Here is a 14,162-nt window from a genome sequence, read left to right as displayed (position 1 = left end):
GCATTTAAATATATAAATCTGTTTATTAATAAACGATGAACTCTGTTTGAGGCTGATGTATGTGCGCATTCTCATGATGTCATCCAGCTCCCCCCATAACAGCATGGCATCATGATGTAAAGATCTTTGCCTCTGGCTGTGTGGAGACTGGTGAATTGCATCGGTTTTCATTCATTATGCTCACAACTATTTTGTATCTTTACAAGTATTTGCAAATAACCATCAAACTGGGGCTACAAATAATATTCAATTAATCTCTTGATGGGTCCATTTAGATACAGGATTAGATTGCTCCCAGAAATATCCACTTCGAGGTGATGACAGTCGAGTATACAATCATCACAGTCTCCCCTGTGTTCCTTTCAGATCAGATGTTGTTGAATCCCAATCGCCTATTTTATCGTCACAGTCATTCGTTGTTGAGTCATAATTGCTTTGGCCGCTGCTTTGCAATCATGTCGCTCCATTAAAGCCACCTGTGCTGCTTCCTGTTGTTGCATCATATTCTGTTCTTGGGTTTTCTTTGACTGAGAACATAATATGTGTACTTACGGCTGTTACCTCAGGTTTGCACAAGATGAGGAACAATGTCTTGTCATTTTCAAGTCCAAACTTTTACCAGAACTTGTTACGGTTTATTTATTTGGGACCAGAAAGGGGCTGATATGCTGCTTTAGCCCAAAGCTGAGAGTAACAGAACCCGGGTCATGACTGGAACAGCAGACCAGTGAGTAGATGGGAGTATGTAATGAAAACATCGCTGAGGTGAATGTGTTTCTTCTTTCAGTAAATGTGAGGCGGTTTGGCACACAACACACAACCCGTGGAGAGACAAACCTCAGTCGGTCTGGACTATTTCCCTCCTCTCTTCTCTTTCTAATGTACTTTCTGGCTACATCAAAGTATGAGGAGATAGTAGTCTTCAGTGGAACCCACAAGTCTAAAAATTGTCTGAATGTCACTTTCTGAACAGAATTATTACTGCAGAGCTGTGATTAAAAGGAACAAATGCATGACATGATGAGCAATTTTAATGAAAGGAAGTAAAATTTGGAAATTGTTCTTAATTTTCTTTTAACTTTAAGAAAGTCAAGTTAAAAGTTTTCTTTATTTTTCTTTTTTTTGTCAGTGGTTCAACATGCCTCCAGTTATGCTCCGCTGTTATAGATTTTCCTACATATAAATGTTTTGTTTTGATGTTTCTTTACTACTGTGGTTTTGTACAGCATGTCACGGGGGTTCGTGAACTTATTTGAACCTCTACAAGTCATTTGAATTGTGGTTCTACTGACAGATTATACACCAGTGCTCTCTAGTGGCAGACGGGATACTTAAAAAGCCAATTTTCAGAAGGTACAACACAATGTTTCCAGTGAGCTGGGAGTTTAATCTAATAAGTGATGAACTTCTGCTTTGTTTCATTTTAGAAAGTCTGCACATATACAGAGTGTCCTCTCAGGCTGCTAAAGGACCAAAGGAAATGACTGAAGCTTTTAGAAAGTAATGCACCAATAACCATCCCTGTCAGCAAAAGAACAATGAAGTATCCCATCTGTGACTTTTTAACTACATAATCTGATCATCCAAGCAGACAGCAGTCCAAAAAAAGAAGAAGCCATTTAGTAGCCATGCATTAGTAACAAATAGTGGACACTATTCGAGAGGGGAGTGAAGTCAGTTGAAAGGAGGAAGGGAGGGGAAAAGGTTGGGACAGGTGGGGTTAAAGTCTTCCAGTGAGTGCCTGACATACAGTCAATGAAGAGCAAGGAAATGGAGCTGGATATAATAGAAAATAAGGATGGAAAACAAGGAAATGACAATGAGGCCTTTGAATCAGAGGTAAGTAAGGCATAAAACAATCTTAAAAGAACTGGAACCTTTTCGATCATTTCGATTACAAGATGGTTTGAGCTACGTTTGTTTGTTTGTTTTATATTTAATAATTAAAATAACATCTATCTTCTGACTTTTACTGAAGTTGACAATAAACTTTGAGGCTTCTGAGGACAATTAAACCAACTCAAATGTTTTTTGAGCTAGAGCGGCATATTTACACCTGCAGCCAACACATGGAGATTCACCCTTGGCACGGTGATTACAGTTAACTAAAAACTGTTACGGATTCAAATATTGGGGATGGATACAAGAGGAAAAACCACAATAACAACACTGGTCCGGCCGGGTTGAGTCAAACGATGATTTTAATGATCACACGCGTGGGAGATGGACACCGTACGCAGACAGCATCAGATCTCAAAATGGTGGAGCATTGATTAAACTCTTATAGCCTCTAGTGGCCCCCACCTTATCATAAAAGCCTAAACATTCACATTCTTTCTCTCACACGGCGCCTAAGCTACGACCTTGGCTCCCTGTTTATCTGCTCCTGCTGAGTTGGGGCAGAAAACTCCAGTATGTTCTGTTCTCTTCTACTCAGACAAATAAGGCAATGACTTTCTGCGAACAGTATTTCTTATAACTCAGCAGTATAATGCATCATAAAACAATGTCATTCATTCACAATAAATCAGCAGTCTAATGTAATGCAAATCAGTTTAACAAATGCAATAGTTATCACCTTCTTCTAATTCAGGAGAATAATGCAAACTAAAACTACATAATAATTCACAATCTTCAATTAGGGGTATAACATGGCATAAAATAATATTATAATCCAACATTCCCCCTGATGAGCTCTTTAGAATAAAGAGCTCACCTACACCCTGTAATCCAGTGTGGCAGGGTTCATTTCTTCTCACTCCTGAGGTCCTTTGTCCCCCTGATGGGCGAACCATATGTGAGATGACCTCTGTGTTTGCGCAGTTCAGATGCAAGAAAAACTATTATTACAACAGTAGCCGGTACAGATGACACCTCCATCACTCCCCAGTTCTTCCACAGCTTTATTTTGGTGCTACCTTATACCCTTCAAACGTACCCAGACTAGAACCTCTGTCCAAGGAGCTTTTAGCCTTTATTTTATCGCTGCAGCTACCAGTGTCTTCCAGTTGGGTTATCCTCTGCTCTTCTTTCTTCAACCTCAGGGGTTAGACAACCCTTCAGTCGTTGCACAGATCAGGGGATTATTCTGCCCCGATTTCAAAGAACGATCTGTGTATCCTCGGGTCCTGTGTGTCCTGTGTATCCTCCAGAAAAAGGAACAGGAACGTGTCCCCCTTTTGACCAAGAGCCTCTCGAACCTCGCTGGTCTGGTGTTCCTGGATTTCCGCCAACCCCTTCATGCTTATTACTGTGTTTATGGGATCCATCCTTTTGAGGTGACTAATCGGAGCCCAAACGCCATGACACTTGGACCCAGTTGGTGTCTCGGCAGTCACTGTGTCTGTCTCTGTTGTGAAGGATCCTCGTATATCTGTGACCTCATCTGGTGTCTGTTCCTTTCTCTGTAAGAGACAGAAAACCAAAACACCTCTCTGCCTAGCCCTAATAATCTAATGTTGTTATCTACTGATCTTCTGCCGATTCAGAATTGGTTTAGAATATTCAGAATGTCCCAGGGACTTATTCTAATCATATCCTATGTGTGTGTAAGCGTGTTTGCATTTAGCCCTCTGCACTCAAAGTCAATACCTGCAATATATCAGTCCGGACCATCACGCCGAACGAAGCTTACGACCTCCAAAAGACCGAGTGCCACTCCAACTCATTATAAGCACATTTGCAAGGCGTGTCTGAAAATTATTAAAACCACTCATTTTAACAAAAGACATCAAAAACAAATTAGCCATTTTTAATCCTAACATTTGCCCCCCAAAAATCATGTGTTTGCTTCCGCCTACTGTCCCACGGTTTCCTCTCCAGTGTGGTACTCAGCTTCTCATGAACACAGGCATTTTATCATCTAAACGCTATTCAGTTCATTTCAATGATTAATGCTTAAACATGGAAATAATGATTTATGCTTCTCACTGATTCTCTAAAAAAGTCCGGAAACCTTTTGGGTCACTATTCGCTTAAGCTTTACCATACCTAAGTTATTAAAACACAAATGAAGTCATAAAAATGTTCATATAATCCTTGTTTGATGTTAAAACTCAACTCCCCCCCCCCCTTTTTTGACACATTCCCATGTGTCAAATCAACGGAGCTAGAAAATTAAAAGAAAAGCTTAGTGACCTCATATCTTAGAAAGTATGAGACCTTCTCCTATCCAGTGTCGTTGCTCCAGTCCTGTCAGCCTGTGCCAGGGAATGAAACCAATTTAATTGTCATGTTAGATCTGTTCAACTCCTGGCTCCGCCCAGAGGCTGCGTCTGCAGAATTGCCAAGAAACAAAACCTGTAATAATATGAACTTCACTTGAATATGAACTTGTTGACTACTTTTGACACAGCAAAGGAATATCCTCTCCTTCTCGAGGACAGGCACTGACTCCCACTTATCTCCTGGAGCCAACTGTCCCTTATGGAGACACAATATTGCAGCTACAAGGTTTTGCAGATTGTTAAGTTTTTGTTTTTTTTCTTAAATTTTATTTTTGCATTTAAATTAAACATAACATGCTTATACAAAATCAACCAAGAACAATTACTGTTTTTAACATTTGTGAACTTATAAGCATGAAAGGGAAAAAAAAGAAAGGAAAAAAGAAGAAAAAGAAGAGGAAGAAAAAAAAACAAATAAAATAATTCACGCGGAGTGTGAGGCATGAATTATGATCAGTTATTTTTTTAAGAATTCTAGAAATGGTTGCCAAATCATACAAAAACTCGCCAGTTTCCCCTCTCTATCAAATCTCATCTGCTCCACCCTGGCCACAGACACCATCTCATTAAGCCACCTGTTAAAACACGGGGCCGAAGAAGACCGCCACTGTAAAAGAATAAGTTTCTTTGCAGCCAGCATACCCATTGTAATTATCTGTTTTTGTGAAAAGGAAAAAGATTCGACTGATGCAAATGATCCAAGTATAGCCAACGTACCATCACGTGGTACTTTTTTCCTAAATTGGTTTGAAAACCACATAAAAATCCGGCTCCAAAAAGCATTCAAAACCGGGCAATGCCAAAATAATTGTGCAAGGGAACCTTCACCGACTTTACATCTGTCACATAAGGGGGATACAGAATTATAGATCCGGTTAAGTTTAAGTTTAGAAAAGTGTAGTCTATGAATGACTTTAAACTGGATTAGTTTATATCTGGCATTTATTGAGCCTTTCTGAATATTGGACAAACAATTTGACCATTGGTCTTCAGACAGAGGTCTTCAGCCCATGTTTTCTTAATTCGGTCGGAATCAACTGGGATTGTAAAGCACTTAACAAACTGAGATATCAAACGTTTAAAATCTGCTTTCCGAATTATATCAAAGTAAGTATAACTTCGTGGCTTCAGTGGAAAGTCTGAAAAGTTTTGTTGAACAAAATTCCTTATTTGAAGATAACGAAAAAAATGTGATTGAGGTAATTGAAACTTTTCTTGAAGTTGAAGGAAGGACATAAATTTGTCATCTGTATATAAGTCCTCAATGTATTTCAATCCCTTTTCCCCCCATTCCATCCATTTTACCTGGTTTAAACAAGTAGTTATGTATTATTGGCATTCCTACTGAAAAATCAGGTAGTTTGAGAGATTTCCTAATTTGACTTAATATCTTTAAAGAGTGTTTAACAACAAAATTACGACTGAGCGAATTGTTAAAAGAACCCGTGTTAGAAAACAATAAGACCGGTAATGAGGCTTCAGATACTGTTGCTGCCTCTACCTGGAGCCAGATCGGAAGCTTGTCATGGCAATAATCAATAGGCGAACCCCACTGCCAGTGCAATAGAGCTCTTGAATTTGCTGCCCAATAATAATATCTAAACACAGGGAGACCTAACCCCCCGCAGGAAGTGTTTTTTTGAAGATGAGCCATGGATATCCGAGGGGGTTTTCCTGCCCAAATGAATGAGTGAATCAATGAATCAAGCTGCTTAAAAAATTTAAGTGGCAAGTGAATAGGAAGGTTTTGAAAAAGATATAAAAATCGTGGCAAAGACACCATTCTAACTGCATTTATTCGACCGATCAGAGACAGAGGAAGCAGTTTCCATTTTCTAATATCCTCTTTGAGCTTATCCAGCATTTCCAGGAAATTCAATTTATAAAGGAGTTTGGGATTTTTAGAGATCTTAAGACCAAGATAGGTAAAAGACGTAGTTACTAATTTGAATGGGAGTGAGCTGAGGAACTTTGGGCATAGATTATCTGTTATTGGCATAAATTCAGATTTATCCCAATTGATCATATATCCTGATAATTTCCCAAAGTGTTTAATACAATTTAAAAGATTAGGGAGTGAGATTTCTGGTTTGGAAAGGCAGATCAGTAAGTCATCTGCATACATGTTAACAAGACTTTCCACATTCCCAAATTTAACTCCCTGTATACCTGGGTGGTTTCTTATGTTAATGGCTAGGGGCTCCAGGGCTATATCAAAAAGAAGCGGTGAGAGGGGATCCCCCTGTCTCACCACACGTTGTAATTGAAAGGGAGAGGATTTATCTGCATTAGTGAGAATATGTGCAGATTGTTAAGTTGATCTGTGTGTAATGCTCTGAATCAGGTATGTAATATTAAATGAATGTCGTTTAATTAACTGCCACTACTTAAAACTTAGCAAAAAAATATAACTGAATAAAAGATCACAAAGAAAAACATGATATCAGTGTTATGTAAGCGTGTGCGGCCTTCTATGCTCGAAGTCACCCCAGTCCATAGATCAGCCAAACATCACGTTGACTGTAGCTTTTAACCCTTATTAACTTGAGCACAACTCTATAACGAGCAACAAACTGCAATATGTATAAAAATGATCATGGTTACACCTGCAATGAAAGATCATATGATTATCCTGACACCTGTAAATAGAAGATTAACCTGAGGTTATAACAATCACTGGAACACAAATGTTAGTATAATGTCAAAAGATTCAATAAATGATCAATGCAATGCTTGTTATATGATTCTGATGTAACAATAATGCTGATGCTAAAATAACAGTAAAACACCCCCTTTTTATCCCGTTTATAAACTTGACACATAAACGTTTATAAATGCCTCTTTTAAATTTTATTTTCCCCCGTTTTTCCCTTACTGACCACAGCAGGGGAATCTTAGTCTTGATTCAGCCATGAATCCAGCTCACCTGATTCATCACTGAGCCCCACCGTCACTGGTGTCTGACAGGGTGGCGCTGCATATTCTTCCTTTAATGTCACTATTTTCAATCTGTTAATTAGAGTGCTTAAACATGAATCAGAATCAAATCAGAATCAGAATACTTTATTGATCCCTGGGGGAAATTATTTTTTGTTACAGTGCTCCATTTTAAACCAACATTAAGACAAGACAGACAATGCGCTAACTAAGAATAGTACAATATATACATATATATACATACATACATACATACATAAGTCACTTATAAATAAATATTTGGAAAAGAAACATGTGTAGTTGTAGCAGCAAACAGTGTGTTAAGTGGATGCGTTGTACAGGGAGATGGCCACAGGCAGGAATGATTTCCTGTGTCGTTCAGTGGTGCTTTTCGGTAATCTCAGTCTCTCACTGAACGAGCTCCTGTGACTGACCAACATGTCATGGAGTGGGTGGGAGGTGTTATCCAACATTGTCTTTATCTTGGACAGCATCCGCCTCTCCGACACCACCTTGAGGGAGTCCAGCTCCATCCCCACAACATTGCTGGCCTTACGGATCAGTTTATTAAGTCTGTTGGCATCTGCGACCCTCAGCCTGCTCCCCCAGCATGCAACAGCATAGAGGATCGCACTGGCCACCACAGACTCATAGAAAATCCTCAGCATTTTCTGGCAGATGTTGAAGGACCTCAGTCGCCTCAAAAAATAGAGACGACTCTGGCCCTTCCTGTAAAGTGCTGTGGTGTTTTTAGCCCAGTCCAGTTTATTGTCAATGTGTACTCCAAGGTATTTATAGTCCTCCACAATGTCAACACTGACCCCCTGGATTGAAACAGGGGTCAAGTGTTTCCTGGTCTTCCTGAAGTCCACGATCAGTTCCTTGGTCTTTGCCACGTTGAGCTGCAGATGATTCTGCTCACACCACGTGACAAAGGAGTCGACCACAGCCCGGTACTCTGTCTCATCATCCCTGCTGATGCATCCAACCACCGCAGAGTCATCAGAAAACTTCTGAAGATGGCAGGTCTCTGTGCAGTGGCTGAAGTCTGTGGTGTAGAGGGTGAAGAGGAAGGGGGAGAGGACAGTCCCCTGTGGTGCCCCTGTGTTGCTAATCACCTTGTCAGACACACACTGTGGGAGACGTACATATTGTGGTCTTCCTGTCAGGTAATCAACAATCCAGGACACCAGAGAAGCATCCACCTGCATCGCTGCTAACTTATCACCCAGGAGGGTCAGCCTGATGGTGTTGAAAGCACTGGAAAAGTCAAAAAACATGACCCTCACAGTGCTCGCCGGCTGGTCCAGATGGGTGTAGACACGATTGAGCAGGTAGATGATGGCGTCCTCTGTTCCGAGACGAGGCTGATAAGCGAACTGAAGGGGATCCAGATGTGGTCTTACTATGGGTCGCAGCTGGTCCAGGATGAGCCTTTCCAGGGTCTTCATGATGTGGGAGGTCAGTGCCACGGGCCTGTAATCCTGGGGGCCACTGGGACGAGGCGTCTTTGGTACAGGGACGAGGCATGATGTCTTCCACATCACCGGGACCCTCTGCAGACTCAGACTCAGCATAAACAGTTTATGAAAGACTCCACACAGCTGGGGGGCACAGGCCTTGAGGACAAGGGGACTCACTCCGTCTGGTCCAGCAGACTTGCCTGAGTGAAGTCTCCTCATTTGCATCTCAACCTGGTATTGAGTGAAGGTGATGGGTGGGGGAGGGGTGTCAGGAATCTCACAGGAGGCAACATGTGAAGAGAGAGGCTGGCACAGTGGTGTGGCTCTGGATTCCAGGCTGACTGCAGGTGAGGTTGTGGGGGTGGGAGCAGACACTGTGGTGTCGAATCTATTGAAAAACAGATTCAACTCGTCGGCTCTATTCTCACCTCCCTCAGCTCCCCTGCTGTTGGTTGGCCTGAATCCAGTGATGGTCTTCATGCCCCTCCACACCTCTCTCATGCTGTTCTGCTGGAGTTTCCACTCCAGCTTCCTCCTGTAATTGTCCTTAGCCTCTCTGATCTTGTCCTTTAGTAAAGTAGAAGTAGACTGCATCCACAACAAGTCAATACAGCTGTAAATGTGGCCAATTATCAATCTATTACCAATCAATAACAAAAAATAGCTTTTATTTTATGCATGCTTTTAGTCAACCACTCACCCAGAGGATCTCCAATCCCAGAAAAATCCTTCTCCTCATTTAATGAGTCTGTCCTCCTTCCATGCCCTGGTAACTGGTTCATTCAGAGCCATATGATCTTGAAATATACATACAACTAGGGCTGGGCCATATTATACCGTATATAATGTTAGGCAACAATAGGAAAATGAAATATCGTGATAGAATATGAGTAAAATGGGCATGCGCAGTGCCTTTGTTTTCATACGTACATGGCCGATTGTTGAGTGAAACAGATGAACCAGAATTGGTTTGAAAAAATGGTGCAACTTCAGTGATGTGGAACTGGTTTGGTGTTTGTCCGTCAGATACACGACAAAGCACATTTTTTGCAGAACATGCAAGCGGCCGTCGTTATTGTCGTATTTGTCGGACTAAGATGCTCTTAAATCTGGGAGCAATCTGGGTCCTAAGCTCCATATCTCCATAAAAAACTGTCTAAATTCTTTCATCTTTAATAAAACAATCAGCATTGCTGCTTTATCAGGTGTAACTATGAAGTTTAACTTCCAGGTAGGGATGGGTATCGTTTAGGTTTTATCCGATACCGGTGCCAAATCGGTACTTTTGAAACGGTGCCGGTGCTCAAACGGTGCTCAAACCGGTGCTTAAAGAATGGAGAACACAAAATTGGTCCAAAAACCTCTCATGTTCAGCTGTTTTTTGTAAAAAGATAACAATGTTAGCCTTTTCTGCAGCTATGGGGCATATATGGTATCACTCTTGGCTGGAAGCAGTGCTTAAACAATGGAAAAAACACAAACTTTGTCCAAAACCTCTCATGTTTAACTGTTTTCCACTTTTTCTTTGGTCATTTTAGCCTTTTTGGCCAGGGTGAAGGGAGTATCTGCCATCAAACAAGAAGAGAGCCGCATGTAGCTATGATGATGTTTGCTAGTTCACCTTACATGCATTAATGTAATAACGTGGTTAGCCTACTCAACGTAAATTACACACGAACAACATTAAGCTACTCACGCAGAGAAGAACGGCTGCTGCTGCATCATCATCCGTCATCATTTCTGCTACACTGACAGGGCTAGGGGCCAGGACTCTATAGCTAGGTTTCATTTGACGTAGACGTGACGTCGATGTAAAGCGCGAAATTTGACTGGCGGTCGGAAGTGAAAAAGATAAGCGCAAAATCACAGACAGACAGTACGCAAAATGCCTATGTCCTGTTGTGTTTACGGATGCTCCAGTAGGTCGACCAGAGAAACTGATAAACGGTATTTTAGGGTACCAAAAATAGCCCAACGAAGAGGAGAAAAATGGAAAATTCTAACCGAAAAACGTAGGAAAAAATGGATTTTAAATTTACGTTTACAGTCGGGAGGAGCAGAGTCTGCCAATGCCCGTGTCTGCAGCGACCACTTCGTCAGAGGTAATGTTATGTTTGCAAACGAACTTATTAGCATTAGGTTGTCGTTAAATTCTCGTTTACTTAGTGCTTTTAAGTTAGTAGTCTAATATTGACTTGATTGGGACTATAGGCTGCCCAAGTGCTTTGGATGACGAAGAGTCGGAGGACTGGGCTCCGACGGTCAATCTCGGCTACGAACGAAAACCCAGATCGGAATCAGTTCTCAAACGAGAGAAAAGAATGAAGCTTAAGGCAGAACAGCATCGATGTGCAGAGGCGATTTTGGATATGCAACAGACGGCTGAGAGCCCGGATTTGAGCCTAGTGACAGTGGAGAACAGGCTACTAACCCTGCCATACAATTGCAATGAGCTGCAATCACTTCTCCATCCTCCTTTGCAATTACCCAAGTCTTCAGAGGTGTCTCGTTAGACCGCTGAGAATGGTTTACCTTGAAACAAACAACTGTCACTCTAACGAAGTCCTAAGGATGTGGCATGTTTGTTGACGTTAAAGCCGCTACCGCTAACTGTTAGCGTGTTTAAGATAAAGCAATATAAGCACAAACACTCACCCTTGCAAACACCAAACTGTATCCATCACGGAGACGTTTTGTTCCAAGGTTGTGGACCCACCCGCTGACAAAAAAATTGTACGCCTCCAGACTCTTGAAAGCTTTCATTTGCTGCCTAGTGTAGTAAGAAGTCTGGAGGACCAAGTAGTTGGTGATATCCACAGCCTCGATAGTAGGCAAATCCTTTACTTCTGTGGTGTATTCGGACATTTTCAAAGAATACGGATCACGTCCGATATATTTTTTAACTATCTGTTTATATCTCTCCCGAGAAACGGGATCTAAAGTTGCACAATAGCTGCTCTCCTGACTCTCCACAGTGTCCTCCATGTTTACTTCCACCCTCCACTCAAAAATCGCGCTGCCTCCGCACGTCATCAGAACCACGTGACCGCAACCCAACTATTCTTCGTGTTTTTGGGGGATGTTGCTAACTCCGGGTCCGATAACAGGCAACTGGTTACTACCGTTTATGTCAGAACACCGGTACCCATCCCTACTTCCAGGCATCCATGAAAACAAAATTTATTACATTTAACGGAGTTAGAAGTTAGCAGGAAGCTAGCGGAAGTTAGCTCGCTAGTTTCGCTAGTTACCTAAGCATGATATTGCATGTTCTGACTGAGAGATTTCTGAAAAAATTCAAACGTACAGCTCTGCTATCACTTCCAACATAAATGAAGACAGAAAACTAAACAGCAGTGACGTTTGTAGGGTTACTGAAGTTGGGCTAGCTGGTATATAATGATGTGCTACGTGATCGCTAGCGACACAGCTATGTTAGCATAACATAAACAGTGAAGCTGGAGGACGAACACTAACACTTTTCCACTTATAAAAGTTAACGTTAAGGTTCCTGATAGTTAGAGACAAATGCAATCGCATAGCAGGATGCTGTAAACGGACCAAACTTCAGTCAGGAGAACAACTGAGATAATCCATCCACAATACAAGGTTAGTCATTAATATACTGCAACAACATGGGAATAGAGCAGCTGCCAGAGAATTCAACATTAATGAATTAAGGTACAGAAGTGGAGGAAGCAAGAAAAATGAGTTTAATAAAGTTTGATTTATCTGACTGCTTTGTTTCGCTTAATGTGCCTTATAATCCCGTGCACCTTATGGTCCAAAAAATACGTAGGCTACTGCACACTGCAGTTTAATGTTGCAATGCACCTCTTTTTAACTTCAGTGGATATTATACATGGTTATGCTCAGGATATGTCAGCCCATTTCTACTGGAAATGCCTTTTGGTTAAACTTTCAGCAAGGAATTTGCATTTGCACTGTTACATTTTTATAAAGCTTCAATGTACATAAAAACCAGCTTTTTGTTTAAGTGAAAATAAATGGAAGGTTGTCTTTTTGCACTAGTAACGTTGTGGAGTTGTATTTTGTCTCGCATCAATTATATCGTCAGTTATATCGTTATCGCAAATTTTCAAATATATATCGTGATAAATATTTTTGGCCATATCGCCCTGCTCTACATACAACAAGCCAAACCACACCTTGGTCACACCAACCCTTTTCCGCCCTGAAGATGTCCAACATGGCGATGTCCAGACATCTTAGTCTGGACTGTCAAAGGTGACTTTAACGCTGACTGTTCCGACAATCCATTTTATAACATTTCCTGGTCAGATTAGCCAATCTCTGCACCAGGGTTTTAATCGTTTTGCAATATTTTTATTTTTATTTAGTTTTGACTCCAGATTTTATATCAGTTGTAATTAGTTTTTACCAATTGTTTGCTAGTTTAGTCTAGTTTTTATTTTCTGAAAATCCTTAGTTTCAGTTTAGTTTTGATTAGTGTCAGTTATAGTTTTAGTTGTGTTTGCCAAAATTAAGTGTAACAAAATCCCAGTTTCATCATATCAGCCATGCTCTTCTGCTTATCCTTGGGTATTGAGACAATTAACTCTTGCAGCACCAGGTGTTCGTAATTTTGGTTCAAGTGAATTGATAATCTTTTTGAAGGCAATTGACTCACACAGTTATGTAGATGTCCCTGTCCTGTTGTCTCGGGATGCATCACGCTGCCTTGCCTGGGGTTAGCTTCTGTTTCTGGGGCTGAGGGTTGAGTGCGCTCCCTTACCTTTTCAAGGTAAGCTAGGTTAGTCTTCTTGTGTGAGCTTTTCAAGTGCACTTTAAGGTTTGTGGGATTTTTTCCCTTTATAAATGTCCCTCATAATTTGTCTCTTTCCACTACAAGACACTTGCTTTATCCAAAACACAGTCATATTCAAAGTAATCCCAAATTGGACTCTGGCGCTTTCTCCCGACTTTTCCTGACATGATTCTGCGCGTGGACGGAGCAGCAACACAGACAACTCGACTAACGTACTGCCCCCTGCTGGCATAATGAGACAGCAAAAATCTGGAAACTAAACTTCATTTTCACCCTAGACTATTGTAGGACACGCACACATCAATGAAACTAAACACATTTTGCTATAAATTCAGTTAATTTTAGTTAGTTTTGTGAACACTCATTACAGTTTTAGTTAGTTTTCCTTTTTTTTTTTTTTCATTATATTTCCGTTAACGAAAATGTTTTTTCACTTCTAGTTTTCGTTATTTCATTTCTTTTCGTTAATAATAATAACCTTGCTCTGCACACTGGAATAAACATAATCAACATGATCAACATTTTACTGCGTGTTAATTCACCATCTTATCGATTCAAATGCTCCATCCTTATGTGGTTTGCGACATTATGTTTATCCACTCTGTCTCTAAATGTTTGAAGAATTTTCAAGTTTGGGGTCAAATTTTGAGAATTTGACCATAAGTGAAAGTTATGGTGTTATCACCCCCTTCGGGGCTTACCTTTCCCAGTTTTGATGATATTCCTCCCTATTCTTTGCAAGTACCC

The 14,162-nt window shown here is 40.8% G+C and overlaps 1 protein-coding gene across 1 annotated transcript in view; it reads left to right on the top strand.

Moving 5' to 3' along the window:
* The first annotated feature begins 1,696 nt into the window (after positions 1-1,696).
* The window catches only part of LOC113033639 (solute carrier family 28 member 3), a 46,586-nt gene continuing 34,120 nt past the window's right edge, over positions 1,697-14,162 (top strand). Inside the window, exon 1 of the mRNA XM_026187633.1 lies at positions 1,697-1,839. Within this exon, the coding sequence (XP_026043418.1) occupies positions 1,756-1,839 (84 nt within the window). The 5' untranslated portion in view covers positions 1,697-1,755. The remainder of the gene's footprint in view (positions 1,840-14,162) is intronic.

Source organism: Astatotilapia calliptera, chromosome 12, assembly GCF_900246225.1.
Source record: "Astatotilapia calliptera chromosome 12, fAstCal1.2, whole genome shotgun sequence".
Classification (NCBI taxonomy): Eukaryota; Metazoa; Chordata; class Actinopteri; order Cichliformes; family Cichlidae; genus Astatotilapia; species Astatotilapia calliptera.
This window is presented reverse-complemented; position numbering and strand designations above follow the sequence as displayed.